General features: G+C 46.3%; 6 protein-coding genes across 6 annotated transcripts; 4 read left to right on the top strand and 2 right to left on the bottom strand.

The window, feature by feature from the left end:
• Window positions 1–685: 685 nt before the first annotated feature.
• HD556DRAFT_1315194 (uncharacterized protein) lies at window positions 686–1,238 on the bottom strand (the record flags this gene model as incomplete). Its single annotated transcript, XM_041301117.1, has 4 exons — window positions 686–754; window positions 809–1,053; window positions 1,074–1,164; window positions 1,212–1,238. 4 exons carry the CDS (start codon window positions 1,236–1,238, stop codon window positions 686–688), a joined length of 432 nt encoding a protein of 143 aa, XP_041151797.1.
• Window positions 1,239–2,038: 800 nt separating this feature from the next.
• Window positions 2,039–3,697, top strand: HD556DRAFT_1465718 (CRM1 C terminal-domain-containing protein; the record flags this gene model as incomplete). Its single annotated transcript, XM_041308354.1, has 6 exons — window positions 2,039–2,070; window positions 2,145–2,346; window positions 2,400–2,446; window positions 3,104–3,254; window positions 3,308–3,512; window positions 3,570–3,697. The coding sequence occupies 6 exons, from the start codon at window positions 2,039–2,041 to the stop codon at window positions 3,695–3,697; spliced, it is 765 nt and encodes a 254-aa protein (XP_041151796.1).
• Window positions 3,698–3,923: 226 nt separating this feature from the next.
• HD556DRAFT_1451933 (uncharacterized protein) lies at window positions 3,924–4,327 on the bottom strand (the record flags this gene model as incomplete). The annotated part of the gene is made up of 2 exons (XM_041308059.1): window positions 3,924–4,136; window positions 4,184–4,327. The coding sequence occupies 2 exons, from the start codon at window positions 4,325–4,327 to the stop codon at window positions 3,924–3,926; spliced, it is 357 nt and encodes a 118-aa protein (XP_041151795.1).
• A 199-nt stretch (window positions 4,328–4,526) lies between these two features.
• Window positions 4,527–5,652, top strand: HD556DRAFT_1465715 (uncharacterized protein; the record flags this gene model as incomplete). Its single annotated transcript, XM_041308353.1, has 4 exons — window positions 4,527–4,540; window positions 4,601–4,664; window positions 4,713–4,874; window positions 5,152–5,652. The coding sequence occupies 4 exons, from the start codon at window positions 4,527–4,529 to the stop codon at window positions 5,650–5,652; spliced, it is 741 nt and encodes a 246-aa protein (XP_041151794.1).
• Window positions 5,653–7,118: 1,466 nt separating this feature from the next.
• On the top strand, window positions 7,119–10,803 carry HD556DRAFT_1251521 (uncharacterized protein; the record flags this gene model as incomplete). The annotated part of the gene is given in 11 exon segments (XM_041299020.1): window positions 7,119–7,142; window positions 7,199–7,432; window positions 7,485–7,884; window positions 7,934–8,231; window positions 8,287–8,539; window positions 8,551–8,646; window positions 8,705–8,969; window positions 9,027–9,391; window positions 9,454–9,943; window positions 10,107–10,378; window positions 10,432–10,803. Coding segments are annotated over 11 exon segments (3,069 nt in total), but the record flags the coding sequence as incomplete, so codon positions are not given.
• Window positions 10,804–11,282: 479 nt separating this feature from the next.
• Window positions 11,283–11,977, top strand: HD556DRAFT_1189562 (uncharacterized protein; the record flags this gene model as incomplete). Its single annotated transcript, XM_041296137.1, has 2 exons — window positions 11,283–11,333; window positions 11,390–11,977. Coding segments are annotated over 2 exons (639 nt in total), but the record flags the coding sequence as incomplete, so codon positions are not given.
• Window positions 11,978–13,075: the final 1,098 nt, after the last annotated feature.

The raw sequence follows: 13,075 nt of genomic DNA, 5'->3' as shown, positions 1-13,075 counted from the left end.
TTTTGGCAATGCGGTTTCCAGGAATGATTCAGTTGCAGCAACGATGATACTGATCATGAGTAGCACATATCGAATGAGTCGTTCTTGGGTCACCGATCCTGCAGATCTTGCCTGGTCCGGCGGTGGAATGAGTCGATCAAGTAACAGCTCGGAAAGTAATGGTCTATTGAACAGAGGATCAAAGGGTAGTGGTTCCATGTTGCGAGACATGGTTACTAACAATCTTAATCAGTAGTGTCACGGTTATGCATGTTAAAACCCCGACATCGGCTTGTACCGACGTAGTATTCCAAATTTGTCAACTTCAGTCAAACTTTGGTTACCGTACTAGCTCTTAGGTTTCACTATAAAGTCTACTATATATTAGCAGGTAGTGCCAGCTAAAGTGGCAAAGCCCGCTACCTTTCCTTTTTTTTCTCACACTAGTGGTCGACGTTGCCCACTGGCATCTGGATACCTTGCGGAACCAGTTTTTTTTAAATCTTACATAAGTTGCTATTCGTGGGAATCGGTTTGTGGTGATACGACTCTCACTTTTCCTTCGGTTCTTCCCTCCTTGTCTTTTTCCTCATTTCTTGATGTCTTTGTGTGCTACTTGAACGTCCCGCCTGCAGATGATGGCCTTTGCGACTTGTGGTTCCTTAGATGTCAAACTTCCATTCTTTTTGAAAAACTTGCCTTTGTTTTAAAACATCCGCCCTGGGCTTCTGCCCAACACGATAGCACGAATAGTATGTGCGTTTAATTGGTAAATCTATATCATTGTGACGCTTACAATTCGAACGGTTTTCGAATGGATCGTGCTTACCCGGTGTTCTTTCCAATTGAAAGCATGTAGAGTCGCCCTGATCGTGACGAGAGTGCCGCGCCTGAGGCTGGAGTACCATTCTTGAGGTGGGATCAATATGTTCTCCACATTCCTGATATCCAGCTGACAGAGTTTGGCATTGGCATGCTGAAACAGCTCTCCTCCGTAATCTGGGAGTACGGTAGGCTCATAGAACGTGTTGGTCGTTATGGCTGCCTCCTGCGCGCATTCTTTGTTACCTCCATCTGCAGTTGAGTCCGTTGACTTGCTCTCTCCACCTTCATTGCTGCTGGTAATTGTTTTTTGACGATCCTCGCGCGCTTGCCTTGTATCGCTTGTTGAGTCGCTTTAGGCACCTTTGAGAATGTTAGCGCAACGACCTCGTTTATTCAGCGAGTCTCACCGCATATAATTGCTCGGTGTTGACCATGGTGTATGTATTCGGCACCTGACCTACGCACAAAGGAATGCCTCATCGAAGCTACAGGGTCATCTTAGTCCCGGGCCTGAAACTGTCGATTTTATGTACCCAATGCCTTGCTGTCTTGTTATCTTGCATTGCTCATGTCGCTCGTGTATTTTCAGTGTTAAAATATTGAATATTGATCTAGGATTGAATACTTTGATATCGATCGGGTTCCCCTTGTTATCTCGCATCGATGTTTTTCTTTCACACTGCCTATGTATTTACAGAATTTGGAATGTCAAATATTGGATGTTGGCACGAAATTCAATGACATGAGAATCACAATGCTCAAATCTCTCAACGCGTGCTCATGTTTCGTTTCAACGTTATATTTTTACAGAGCAGCCATGAACAAGATCGACTTACAGTCTACATCTTCGCCTTCGTGTTTCCTAAATCGTGTATGATTTCATCCAACATTTTGACGAGTACCTTGCCTTCTAACCCAAGTGAAGGTTATAAACTGCCTGTCTTCCTCTCTCCCCGATGCATAAAGTCATAACATGCATTCCCCGGTTCAACACCCAAAATAGGGTATTACATTAGTTTGCGGACCTCAGAGTATGGCACGTGCTGTCCATTATACACTTTGCTTCCCTGTCTCTGGACCTCCCAGTATTCTCAGTGGAGGACCGAGCGTGACGGTATATGTCGAATCGTTCGAATACGCCTGATAGTGACCTCCTGATCCACCTGGTTCATTTTGCGTATGAAACCGGTTCGGAGTGTTCAAGCCGGCGTTCGCCGTAGGTTGATTGTTGGAGATGCCTGTCTGGCCTATCCTCGGCGATGTCTTGTCAGTTAGTTTGATGCGAGCGGCGAGCCGCTATAGTTTTAGTCATCCAACCTTTCAATTGCTTACACACTCAGCTCCAAATCACCATCATCGCCCTCCTCGTCGTCGAAGCCTGTGATGCTCTCTGCAATTTCAATGCAGCAACTTTGTATTTCTAGTAATGACCTTTCTCCACCCAGTAGTCCAGATTCTAACAGCGAGCGTCATCCTAATTCTCTCCTCACCGTCCCAGACATCGACCGCAATGGTTGTCTTGCCACTTGGAATCCCATTAATGTCAGCTCAATTGCTACTCCATTTATGTAACTTTACTAACTCATTTTTTTCAGTCTCCCGACACCGCAACGCAGTCTCGTTTTCGTTTTCCCCGGTTCTGGTGCGACTATACCAAGTATACTTAGAACGGAGCAAGGGGTGTTTACATAAAAGGAAACTTGAGAACACCAGTTCGCAATTTGACAACATAGACAAACAGTAACGTTGTCTGAGGAGTCTAACGGCTCCTGTCTCTGAGTTTATTTGCGGTGTCTTCATATCTTCTTACATGCAGCGTTCAATTGCTTGCTTGGTTGCTTGACGACTCTAGAGCTTTGGACGTCCTACACGATTCAGTTTGGTGATTTCCAAACACTTTGCTCCCAGGTCCCGTCATACACCTGGTCCAATCTCTTTTGTCGCCAGGTCTGCGTAAATCCATATTCCTTGCCCATTTTCTAACCTCATTCGCTCATTAGTTACAAACAAATGATGCAAGGGTCTTGACCGGTCTATCTCAATTCGCCGCCTCCGCCTGGGTGGGTATCAATTCAGAGTGAGGACACCAAAAGTAAATACTAACGGCTCTCTAGGCAACATAGCCAATATCGTCGCGTGCGGTCTCAATCTCTTCGTTGTCAGCGCTTTGATTCACTTCACTGGGAGGCGCAAAGCAGCAGCGGGTCAGTTTTCTTACTTCTGCCAAACCGACTTTTTTCGTCTTCAACTATGCGTCACATCCTTCGCGTTCCTGTCAACTAATCTTGTTATATCACAGGCCCACGGATGTTCTTCGTCTCTTAACTCTTCCCTTCCAGTCAACTACATCCGGGTCCTCGCTTATCCAGGGCTCAGCTGCCTTGGTTTGGCTTACTGCCATCGAGGCTGGTCTCGTGGCTAGATTATCTGATGGACTACCGAATAACGCTGTGTGTACCTTTTTCATCAGCAAAAGAAGTCCCTTGCTCACAATTTTATCAAGTGGGATTCATTGACGGCTCAAGCGGCGCAGAATATGGATGTCCTAAGCAACCTTGATAATATCAAAATTTTATCTAATGTCCTCAAGACAAACGTGTCTGCCTGTGCATCTATTGGCAGCTTCTACCTGCCTCAGGTGGGGCGGGTCATGTTGGGTCTGTACAAGGCAGTCAGCGGCATCATCAGCGAGACGGTAGCTCGGGAAGGTTCGTGATTCAGCCTTCCCAACTCCTTCCTGTACGTAGCTAACCCCCAATCATTAGGGACCATTGCCACTAAGACGCCAAAGATACGGCGGTTGCGCACCGTTAAGAAGGAGATCTTGAAACTGATGGAGCGGTATATCAAGAAGGCTGAGGATCTTGACATTCAAATATATATTTACATGTGATGAGTTGCAGGTTAATAAGATGCCCCCAACAAACACTGACCTCCTCTGTAAGGCATGATCTTTGCAAGAATGTCTAGGCGCCCCTCGGCGCTAAGTCGTTGGCGCAGAGCTTTCATCGCCTTCGGACATCAATCCCGGGTCAACTCAAAGTTAAGTGTCACTCTGGCTCACCAGTTCGCAAGCTCTTCGAATCTGAATTCTTTTAAGTTAGGTCACTGAAGCCCAATTAAGTCTGGATTGTGGCACGGACCTTGCAGAATAAAATGACTCGAACACCGCGCATCATCAGAAATATCATGAGGTTGATGGCCTCACACGTTGGGCCGGATGGTCCAAGTTTTGCAACCCTAGGATCCATATCTTTAACACTGAAAGTGTCCGAAACTAAGTAGTCTTTCTTTCCAGACGGAGCTCCATCCTCAACAATTTCTTCCACGTCCTGCAAGAGATTTCAGAAGAGACACGATGAGAAGTATAAGAGCATACTTTGACCCCGAATAGACGTTTCATAAGCTGCCTTGGCTGCGAGAAAGTTTTAATGAGACTGGAACGATTGAGCACAACGTTTAAACTCCGCCTGAAGCCCTGCCGAAGGGGCCCAGAGTCTACGTAAGGGCCTATAGTCGCCATTTCCCGAACGTTCTCAACACGGTTCGTCAAACAGAGAGCCGCGGCGTTCCAAAACTGGTGCGCCATTCACCCAACTTTTCTCAAACACCAAATATTTGGCTCGCTCCACGTCCAAGCTTAAGGTCACTGATTTCATTCCTTCCTCAAACAAAAATTATCAGCCACTCCTTTACCTCTAAATTCAAGGATTTTTCAGTACATGACTCGCACTCGGTAGGTCTCCTCGGAGAGCTAGGGAATATTATGACTAATATTAGTCAGTCAAACATTTAGCATTTATCCCAAGCATTGGGGCGTAGACGACAGTTGGGCCACCCAACCACATACAGACTTGTCGGTAAGTATTTTTGAATTCTACATATTACTAAATGCTAAAGATCCACAGTATCCCTTACCAGACAATGATACCACCAAAAAGTTTAGTGTTTCCTCTGGTATCACTGGAAGAATAATGGAGTTGAGAGACCACCATGTACATCTGCTGGAGTTCCTCCTTTCTAACGGAACTCGTATCGGCAATATAAAGGACCTAGAAGTACTTGAGCGGGTCAGTGGGGACAGGCTGGTCCCTCTGAAACGCGAATCACAGCTGTTTCCCTCAGCTAATCACCTATATTTTATTTTTCCCGATGACAGGGTTTATGAAGTGCACTTTCGTGGTCACATTACCGTCATTAGCTTCCCCCGGTGTCTCAATCTTGATACAAGGAGTGTTGCTACAGAATGAAGTAATTTTTGTTGTATTGATATCTTCGTTGCTTGACGCCGTCAAATAACTAAATAGATTATTGGTATATCGTGTCGGAAAACCCACAATTTCATAGATCTCGGTCCGTTACTCCCCACTCAGATACTCAACAGCGGGCCAAGCCACGAGTGTCTTCGAAGCAGCACTCATCAAGGCCGTTCAGCTTGCCCCGCCTTCTTTGACGCTATCCACCCGTATCTTTAACACTGGTTCTTCATCAGCGACACAGTCTATGGAAGAGGTTTCCGGCCTTTCGAATCCAACAGAGAACGGTACTCCCGAACAGATTGTGATGAAGAAGGGTTCTTTGACGTCGCCAATGTTATTATCGTTGCGCGGGGTCAAGATGGAAAATGGACGATCGGACCTGGATGCAATGTTCAAAGAAGAGGTTAGCGTGGCCTCGGGGAGCGAGGACGTTCCTGAAATGGCCGGTCTTGGTGTAAGTCTATGTCTGGGTACAAGTCTTGGTACAGGTGGCGATGCTCTGACGGAGTTTGAAGACGCCGGCACTCCTACGAGCATGGCTGACTCATCACCTACCCGCGGGCCAGGTGAAATTGACGCGGCACTGTAACAAATTCCTACGTACAGATCATGTTTACACAACTTCATATCGCATTCCAAACACTTTGAATCATCGTTAATGATCAACATATGAGTGTCTGCCTGCGTACAGCCTCTATAGTGCTGTATTCACCTCTCACCAAATTTACAGTGCTTGTCCTCTGCGTTCATACTACTAGTATGCATCTTGCGCGTCAGTCCTATATTGTTGCATTACACCCCAAGAAGTTAGTTAAGCCTGAGGTCAACCTGATCGTTTTTGCACTCAATGTAAATAAACTACGTTTCTCGTACCGTTTTGAATAAGGATCGAGCACTGAGAAGGAATACGCTCCTTCGGTGGAATATAAAAAAAGACGAAGTCTTGATGCTCAATTGTCCGGGAGTTGCCGAGCGGATGGCCTCAGGTTCATTCGAAGTCCAACCTGGGATGCGTAACGAATTTGACCATCCGCTAAGAGCAATCTATCTTAGGAACAACGCCATTCTGCGACTCCGCCCTATAGGCGCAGTGCGCGTAGGACTTCTTCTAGTCATCACTAGGCTTTCGTCTGTTTGTTGTCAGCACGATAACTACTCGTTCAACAAGCCCATTCAGTCAATTCACTACGGCCGAAACTCATCTATCCTGCAAACGGTGTTACTCCGCAGTGCTGTCCTGTAGGTACTATCTATCAATGGCTTCCTACAATTATCCTCGTGTCGTTGCTCTATTGTCTGTCAGTGTAATAATCATTTGATCCACAGGTCCGTTCTCAACTCACTATGCCTGACTTGGATGGAGAATTTCCCGACCCTAATGGTATGGAGTGATCTCGACGAGTTTCTGATTATTGACACCCAAGATCGTAATGAATTTTAGTTTGGACGCCTGTCGTTGGAGACAAATGGGTCTGCAACCTTTGCCAGGACAATAAGCCTCATACTCAGCGGGCCGCTAAGGTACATCAGACGACGAGAACACATCAAGATTCAATTAAATATCACTCAACGAAACGGCAGAATCGTGCAGGGGACAGTTCAGCACAAGCCGAGGCTCAATCTATGAAGGATAAGTCTGTCGCAGGACTTCATCTTCTTCTCGATGACATGGCTACTCCTGATTTCGAGCTGGGCGACTCAACAAACAATGTCTACGACTATTTTGCCACAATGGCTGGTGAGATTGATGGTGGAGATCATAGTGACCGTTTCGGACAATCTGCGCCTGCGATTACAAAGGCAATGATTGCTCAAGGGTTGAGTGACTTTTTAGATGAAAATGACCTGTCGGATGATCACGCAGTCGAGATGTCAGATGATGAAGGGATTTCTATGGGACGGATGCAGCATGATGGTATGCTACTCTAAATACACATTGTACTGTGCCACTCACTGTTTGAATTTTGAGCAGAAGATGATCCTGATGATCCTGACATCCGAGCTGGAACTGGCAGGGATCGAAAGCGTTCTCGACAACATGTTGTGAATGAGGAATGGTTCCCGTGGCCAGATAAAATTGTAAGTCGTCTGTATTGATCTGCCTGCTACTTTTTTTTGATCCGGCAGGTTTTTAGACATGTACACTTGATATTCTCATGCACCTCCCACGTTCAGTTTTTTCAGAGCGACAAATTGATATCTTGCTGTGGCTACTTCGGGTCAATAATGTAGATGACGTGCCTTCTGTAAAGTCTGTCAAACGCATCGAAGACACAATTCAAAGATTGTGTGGTATACGCTCGATTCCTTATGATGGCGCTCTTGGGCATAGGTACTATGTTAACTCATTGGCTGATCTTATTCAGCAGGTATGTCATACTGCAGAAATGAAAACGATCACACTCTCAGTACTCTTTGAAGGAAATGATGAATCCTCGAGTTCGCCCGCTGCTGCACTTTTACCCTGAAGATGCTGGTACGAAACTAAATGAAGCTTGGCAAGCCAAACACTGGCTCGAGGAACTTGATCCGGAGCTACTTACACCTGTTGTTCGACTGCAAAATCAAGATTTCTTCATTTTCGAGCCTGCATTATTAACCAGCGGCCAAGCCTGCATGCCGTTTCGCTGGTTCATTCGTTGCAAGAAAATGTATGCTAGGGCTTGGCGGTTGCAGCCAGTTGCTCGTGAAATGAATTGCGGGTGGATCGTACAACAATTTCAATCATTCGAGGTATCAGAAGACGATCTCCTTGTATCATTCAAAAACTGGGATTCAAGTGGTGCAACATCTGGACTACCTCGTGCATGCCATATATATGGTAAAGTGTGTTCTTCCTCTGCTGTTGCACGTCATTGATGTCTGCTTAGGCATTGAACGTGAACTGGATGGCGAACTACAGCCATGGACATTGACTAATCCTGTCGAAGGCAATCAATGGCGTATTCGGGCTTCTGGTGCTCGTGTATATGCAATGCCTATCTGGTTATACTGTGACGACACATCAGGCAACTTATCGAAAAAGTGGAACAAGCATAATTCCTTTCTTTTTACGCCTGCAGGATTACCACGAACAGCAGTCCATCAAGAGTACAATGTTCATTTTCTTTGTACTTCGAATCTTGCCCCTCCGCTCGAGATGTTGGACGGCATTGTCGACCAACTGGAGTAAGTGAGATTTATCATGAGCAGGAGAGCAGAAGTGTTAATTCAGACAATTCAGAAACGCATGGGAGCATGGCATCTGGGCCTGGGACTGTGTCCACGAAGAATATGTTCTTGTCATTCTGTCAGTATTGGCGTTGCTCGGAGACAACCCCATGCAAAGTGAGATGGCCTGTCACATCGGTTCAATGGGAAAGTATTTCTGCCGGATTTGCAAAGTTAAGGGTCATGGTACAGTGGCGAAGGAGAGTAATTCTGCGCAAGATACCACACGAGCCGAAGATCACGATAACAACATAGCGAGGAGTTTAGTGGAAGTGAGTACGAGACTCGTAATGATGCTCCTCTAAAGTCTGCACGGAAATGCACAAAAGAAACTATGGAAGAGTTGGTAACTCGGGTCAAGCAGTTCGTCAAGGTAATATTCAATATAAGTGAGCGACGGACTCGTGGAATCTAATGATTGATTATGGCAGATAGGAGAAGCACGCTGCAAGGACGAAACTGTAGCTGAACTTAAGTCAATGTTTGTTGATGCATCAACGGTTGGGAACCAGACCAGGATCAAGCAAAGGAAGACCGCCACTGGCATTAAAGACACTTTCCTCGAATCGTTTTTGAATTGCCTCGCTCAGTCATACAGCAAAATTCGTGGAGGCAATAGTGTGAAGCAGGAAGCACTCAACAGGGTAAAAGAGATGTTGCCCGCAAATGTCATCAGTCCAGTGTGGCGAGTCAAAGGTCTTTTAACAAGTTTTGATTGATATTGAGTTAGGATTGACTTTGTTGATATTGCAGGTCTTGATCCTCACACGGACACGCCCGTGGAGATTCTCCATACTGTCCTTCTGGGATTTGTCAAATATTTTTGGCGTGATGCCATCTCAATACGGATTGGACAAAACAAGTTGAAGCGTGAGCTTTTGGAGACTCGCCTCTCCTCTGTTAATGTTGCAGGTCTTGGACTTAGCAATCTCAATGGCCACACGCTAGTTCAGTATGCAGGATCTCTTGTTGGTCGTGATTTTCGTGCCATTGCACAGATTGCACCCTTCGTCCTCCACGACTTGGTACCAAAGGATTGTTACGATACCTGGGTCGCACTGTCAAATCTGATGCCACTCATTTGGCAGCCTGAAATCGATGATTGCACAGATCATCTGGTAGGTATTGTAGTTTCAGCCTCGTCATAGCAGTAATACTTGAACTAAGTTGTGTTCAATAGAACAAACTCACAGTCGCCATTGACAACTTTCTCGCATGTACTGCCATGTGGACCCCTCGATGGTTCAACAAATCCAAGTTTCACATAATATTACACGTTGTTGATCATATTCGACGATTTGGGCCAGCTGCTTTATTTGCAACAGAGTCTTTTGAATCATTTAATGCAGTCATCCGAGCAAAGAGCATTCATTCGAACCATTGTGCTCCTTCTCGGGATATTGCACATTCTTTTGCTCATGGAAGTCGTATCCGCCATATCCTCTCTGGAGCACGAATACTTATCCGTGATCCCAATACCAAAGCCCACAACTCTGAGTCTAACAGCCCTGTCCAGTTCGAAGTCTCCAATTCTTCGTCAGACATACATGGACTACCCAAGTCAGAAGTCAATGTTGTCGTTGGAAAGGGCCCATTGACTCTCATTCGACGACCAAATATTATCACAGATTATCTTGGACTTGACACTCTACAGGACACTACAAAATATGGTGAGGTTTGACGAAACTCTGGTTGATGTGATCACATGCTAAGTATTAGTGTCTGTAGGCCAGTGCATTCGTGATAGCCTACCACTCCGAACATACATGGCTACCGAGACAGGACAACATTTCCCTGATGCACTTGCATCACTTCCACGTAATATTCTGGAAGGAAATAATTTCCGAACGTGCAAGTCTGTTGTTCTTTTTAATGGAGATATTTGTAAAATTGGAGACTGGGTCCTTGCAGTCAATCACACTGCAGAACAGTCTCCCATAGTAGCATGTGTCCGAGAACTGATTCAGCGCAAAGATTCTGAAGCAGATATGTGTCTACATCCAGATGCAATACTTCTCGAATGTGGCATTATTGGTGAATCAGTTGCATCCTACTCGATGCCTGCTGTAAGGCCACATGGGGGATTTTTACTTTATCCTATTGAGGTTTGTAATTTATCTAATACATAAACCTATGTCGTCACTGAATCTCTGAAAAGCAAATTTTATGTACAGCAAATCTGCAACATCAATGTCAACTGCACAAATGTGCAGCATCAGGCACTGATTTCATTTATGAAGAACGTGTCAAGACTTCAAAAACAAAGCTTGCGATACATCATAGTGGGGATCCTGGTGACCTCATACTCAACACTGCGCAAATGCATAATGCAAAGCACATGCAGGGTCTTCGGATACCAATTAGGCAACCAGATATGAATCTTGCAATTCTTGAAGGTGCTGCGAGGGAAATTCGGACACGTACTAATGACACCACAAGTGGAGCACCCTTGACATCTACCTCAGTGCGTGGACGAGGTGGACGAGGTCGCCAAGTTAATACATCATTACAACAGCATAGTCAGGTGTGATCTGTGTGAAAATTGGTCACACATTGCTTGTCAGAGAGGTGGCCGAGCCAGCAATCTTCATCCAAAGGCAGCATTTTATTGCGATGGATGCTCAACCCAGGAGTCAAAAGTGCCACCTACCCGCAAGTAAGTTTAAACAACTGTGCCTCTCACATAAACTGACATCCGTAACTCAGGAGCAGCAGAAAAGCCACAACAAAGAAGAAACCGACTCCACTTCACACACGTCTGATGTTTGTTTTTTGATTTCCAACCCTAGCTGAGAATCGAGATATGGCTGATCACTCACCTATAGTGCTGGCAAAGGAGCTCTGGCTCGCCTCAGGAAGTATTGATATCCTGTGCGGCTGATTCAGTCCTATGACACTGTTAGCCTCCCTGCTAGTGCACGCAACCGAGTACGCTGGCAGGTGGTCTGGTGGCGCGGTTGCAGATTCCCATTAACTTTGGGATCACCTCCTGGTGATGTTGAGCAAGGGGATCTCGTGGATGAACTTTGGCAGGACCAAGCTAAGAGGCATGAGATTTGTGTGAGTGACAGTGACTGGTTATACTCGCGGTCCTCTTGACACGAAGTATTGTGTAGCTCGGAGAATGGATCCACTCTTGGGATACCCCTCGCGAAGAAGACTTGATTCAAAACTTCATGTCAGCAGAAGTATCAAAAGAACTGGACGACATCCTACTACCACATATTGCTTCGTTTCAGAAGCTCCTTGACAGTCCAGACTTGAACCAATATGGTGCGGAGGCATACCCTGTGATAGACTACATCTTGCGATCGAAGAAGAAGCCAGATGGTGTGGGTGCATACAGCATACCATTTTGTGGTGACATTCCATCTCACGAGTATGCCAAAATTGCACATTGGTTCTCGGAGAATGTTCCAGGTGCCTCCGGTCAAGTCGAAAAATGGCTTGGTGGCATGCCTTTGGTGCATGCTTTCACTCTCGTAGTCGCTCATCGAAAGGCCAGTGATTTCAAAAAACGCATTGAAGCTCGAAACGAAGAATGGAACGATAGCATGCTGTTGAAGATGGCTTGGGCTGATCTCATGATAAGCTATCCTACCAATAGCTTTGTGGCTGACGTCAACCTCGAGTGTCTGACCGCACTAGAAGCAAGGATGTTCGAGGATTCCGAAGAAGCAGGACCTGCAGGCAACCAGCAATGGGTTTCTGTAAGAGATTATAGCGAGAGTGAACTTCAAGTGAGGAAGACATTACCTGCTCCGTTCAATAGATATCTAACTTACTATGTGATTGACAGCACAGCCCCTTATTCAGTGATAACTCTGATGCTACATCTTTGGAGTCTGCAGACGAGCTATCCGAAACTGTAGTTCCTTCTCTGCCAGCCGAAGAATGTCTGCCCTGTGCTCCACAGGCTCGAAGGGTCCAGAGAGGAAGGAAAAGAAAATAGTCATTGGCTTATGTATACCTAGTTGTACATGGCTCTGAGGCAAATAAAGTAACAAAGGAATGGTCGTGAACTCATCCAACTTGATCTGGAAGTGGAATATAGAATATAGGAATGGCGTGTCAGTGGCCGCGTCAAAGGCTGGTTAGTGCCGCGTCAAGGCTCGTCAGTGCCGCGTCACATGCGCGTCACGCCGCATCACGGCCGCGTCACGACCGCGGCAGGCGCGGCAGGACCGCGTCAAAATAGCTACGCCCCCTACCCACCTCTCCCACCAGTCACATCACACTTCACCCGCTGCCGCCAGGGACTGCATACCAACGCATGGGCCATGGACATCACGTCCAGAAAAAGGGGGAAGGAGCGTGATGTGAATAAGGCAAGCCAGGAAGACGAAGAGCAGGCGTACCGAGTATCATAGAGGCAGCATTCCTGACAGTTGGCGGGCAGCGGGCAGCAAAGGGGTGGGATGATAATAATAACCGTGGGCCACACGCTGCTTCGGCTCCACCTGAATTTGCCGAGTGTACCGAGGGGTGCCCAGACTTCTACCCAGACCGGCCAGAATCCTGACATTCACCGGGGAGCATCATGTCTGTGAGCGGTAAGCACCAATTCCGCTGGCCTCCAATGATGTACAACTTACGGGTATTACATTAGTTTGCGGACCTCAGAGTATGGCACGTGCTGTCCATCATACACTTTGCTTCCCTGTCTCTGGACCTCCCAGTATTCTCAGTGGAGGACCGAGCATGACGGTATATGTCGAATCGTTCGAATACGCCTGATAGTGACCTCCTGATTGTTCAACAAGTATGGTGGACGATGGTTACGAAGTCTGGTTAATACTAAC

Source organism: Suillus plorans (genome assembly GCF_016647745.1).
Source record: "Suillus plorans strain S12 chromosome Unknown HD556scaffold_168, whole genome shotgun sequence".
In the NCBI taxonomy this organism is placed as follows: domain Eukaryota; kingdom Fungi; phylum Basidiomycota; class Agaricomycetes; order Boletales; family Suillaceae; genus Suillus; species Suillus plorans.
Note: the sequence above shows the minus strand (reverse complement) of the source record. Positions and strands in the feature narration are given on the sequence as shown.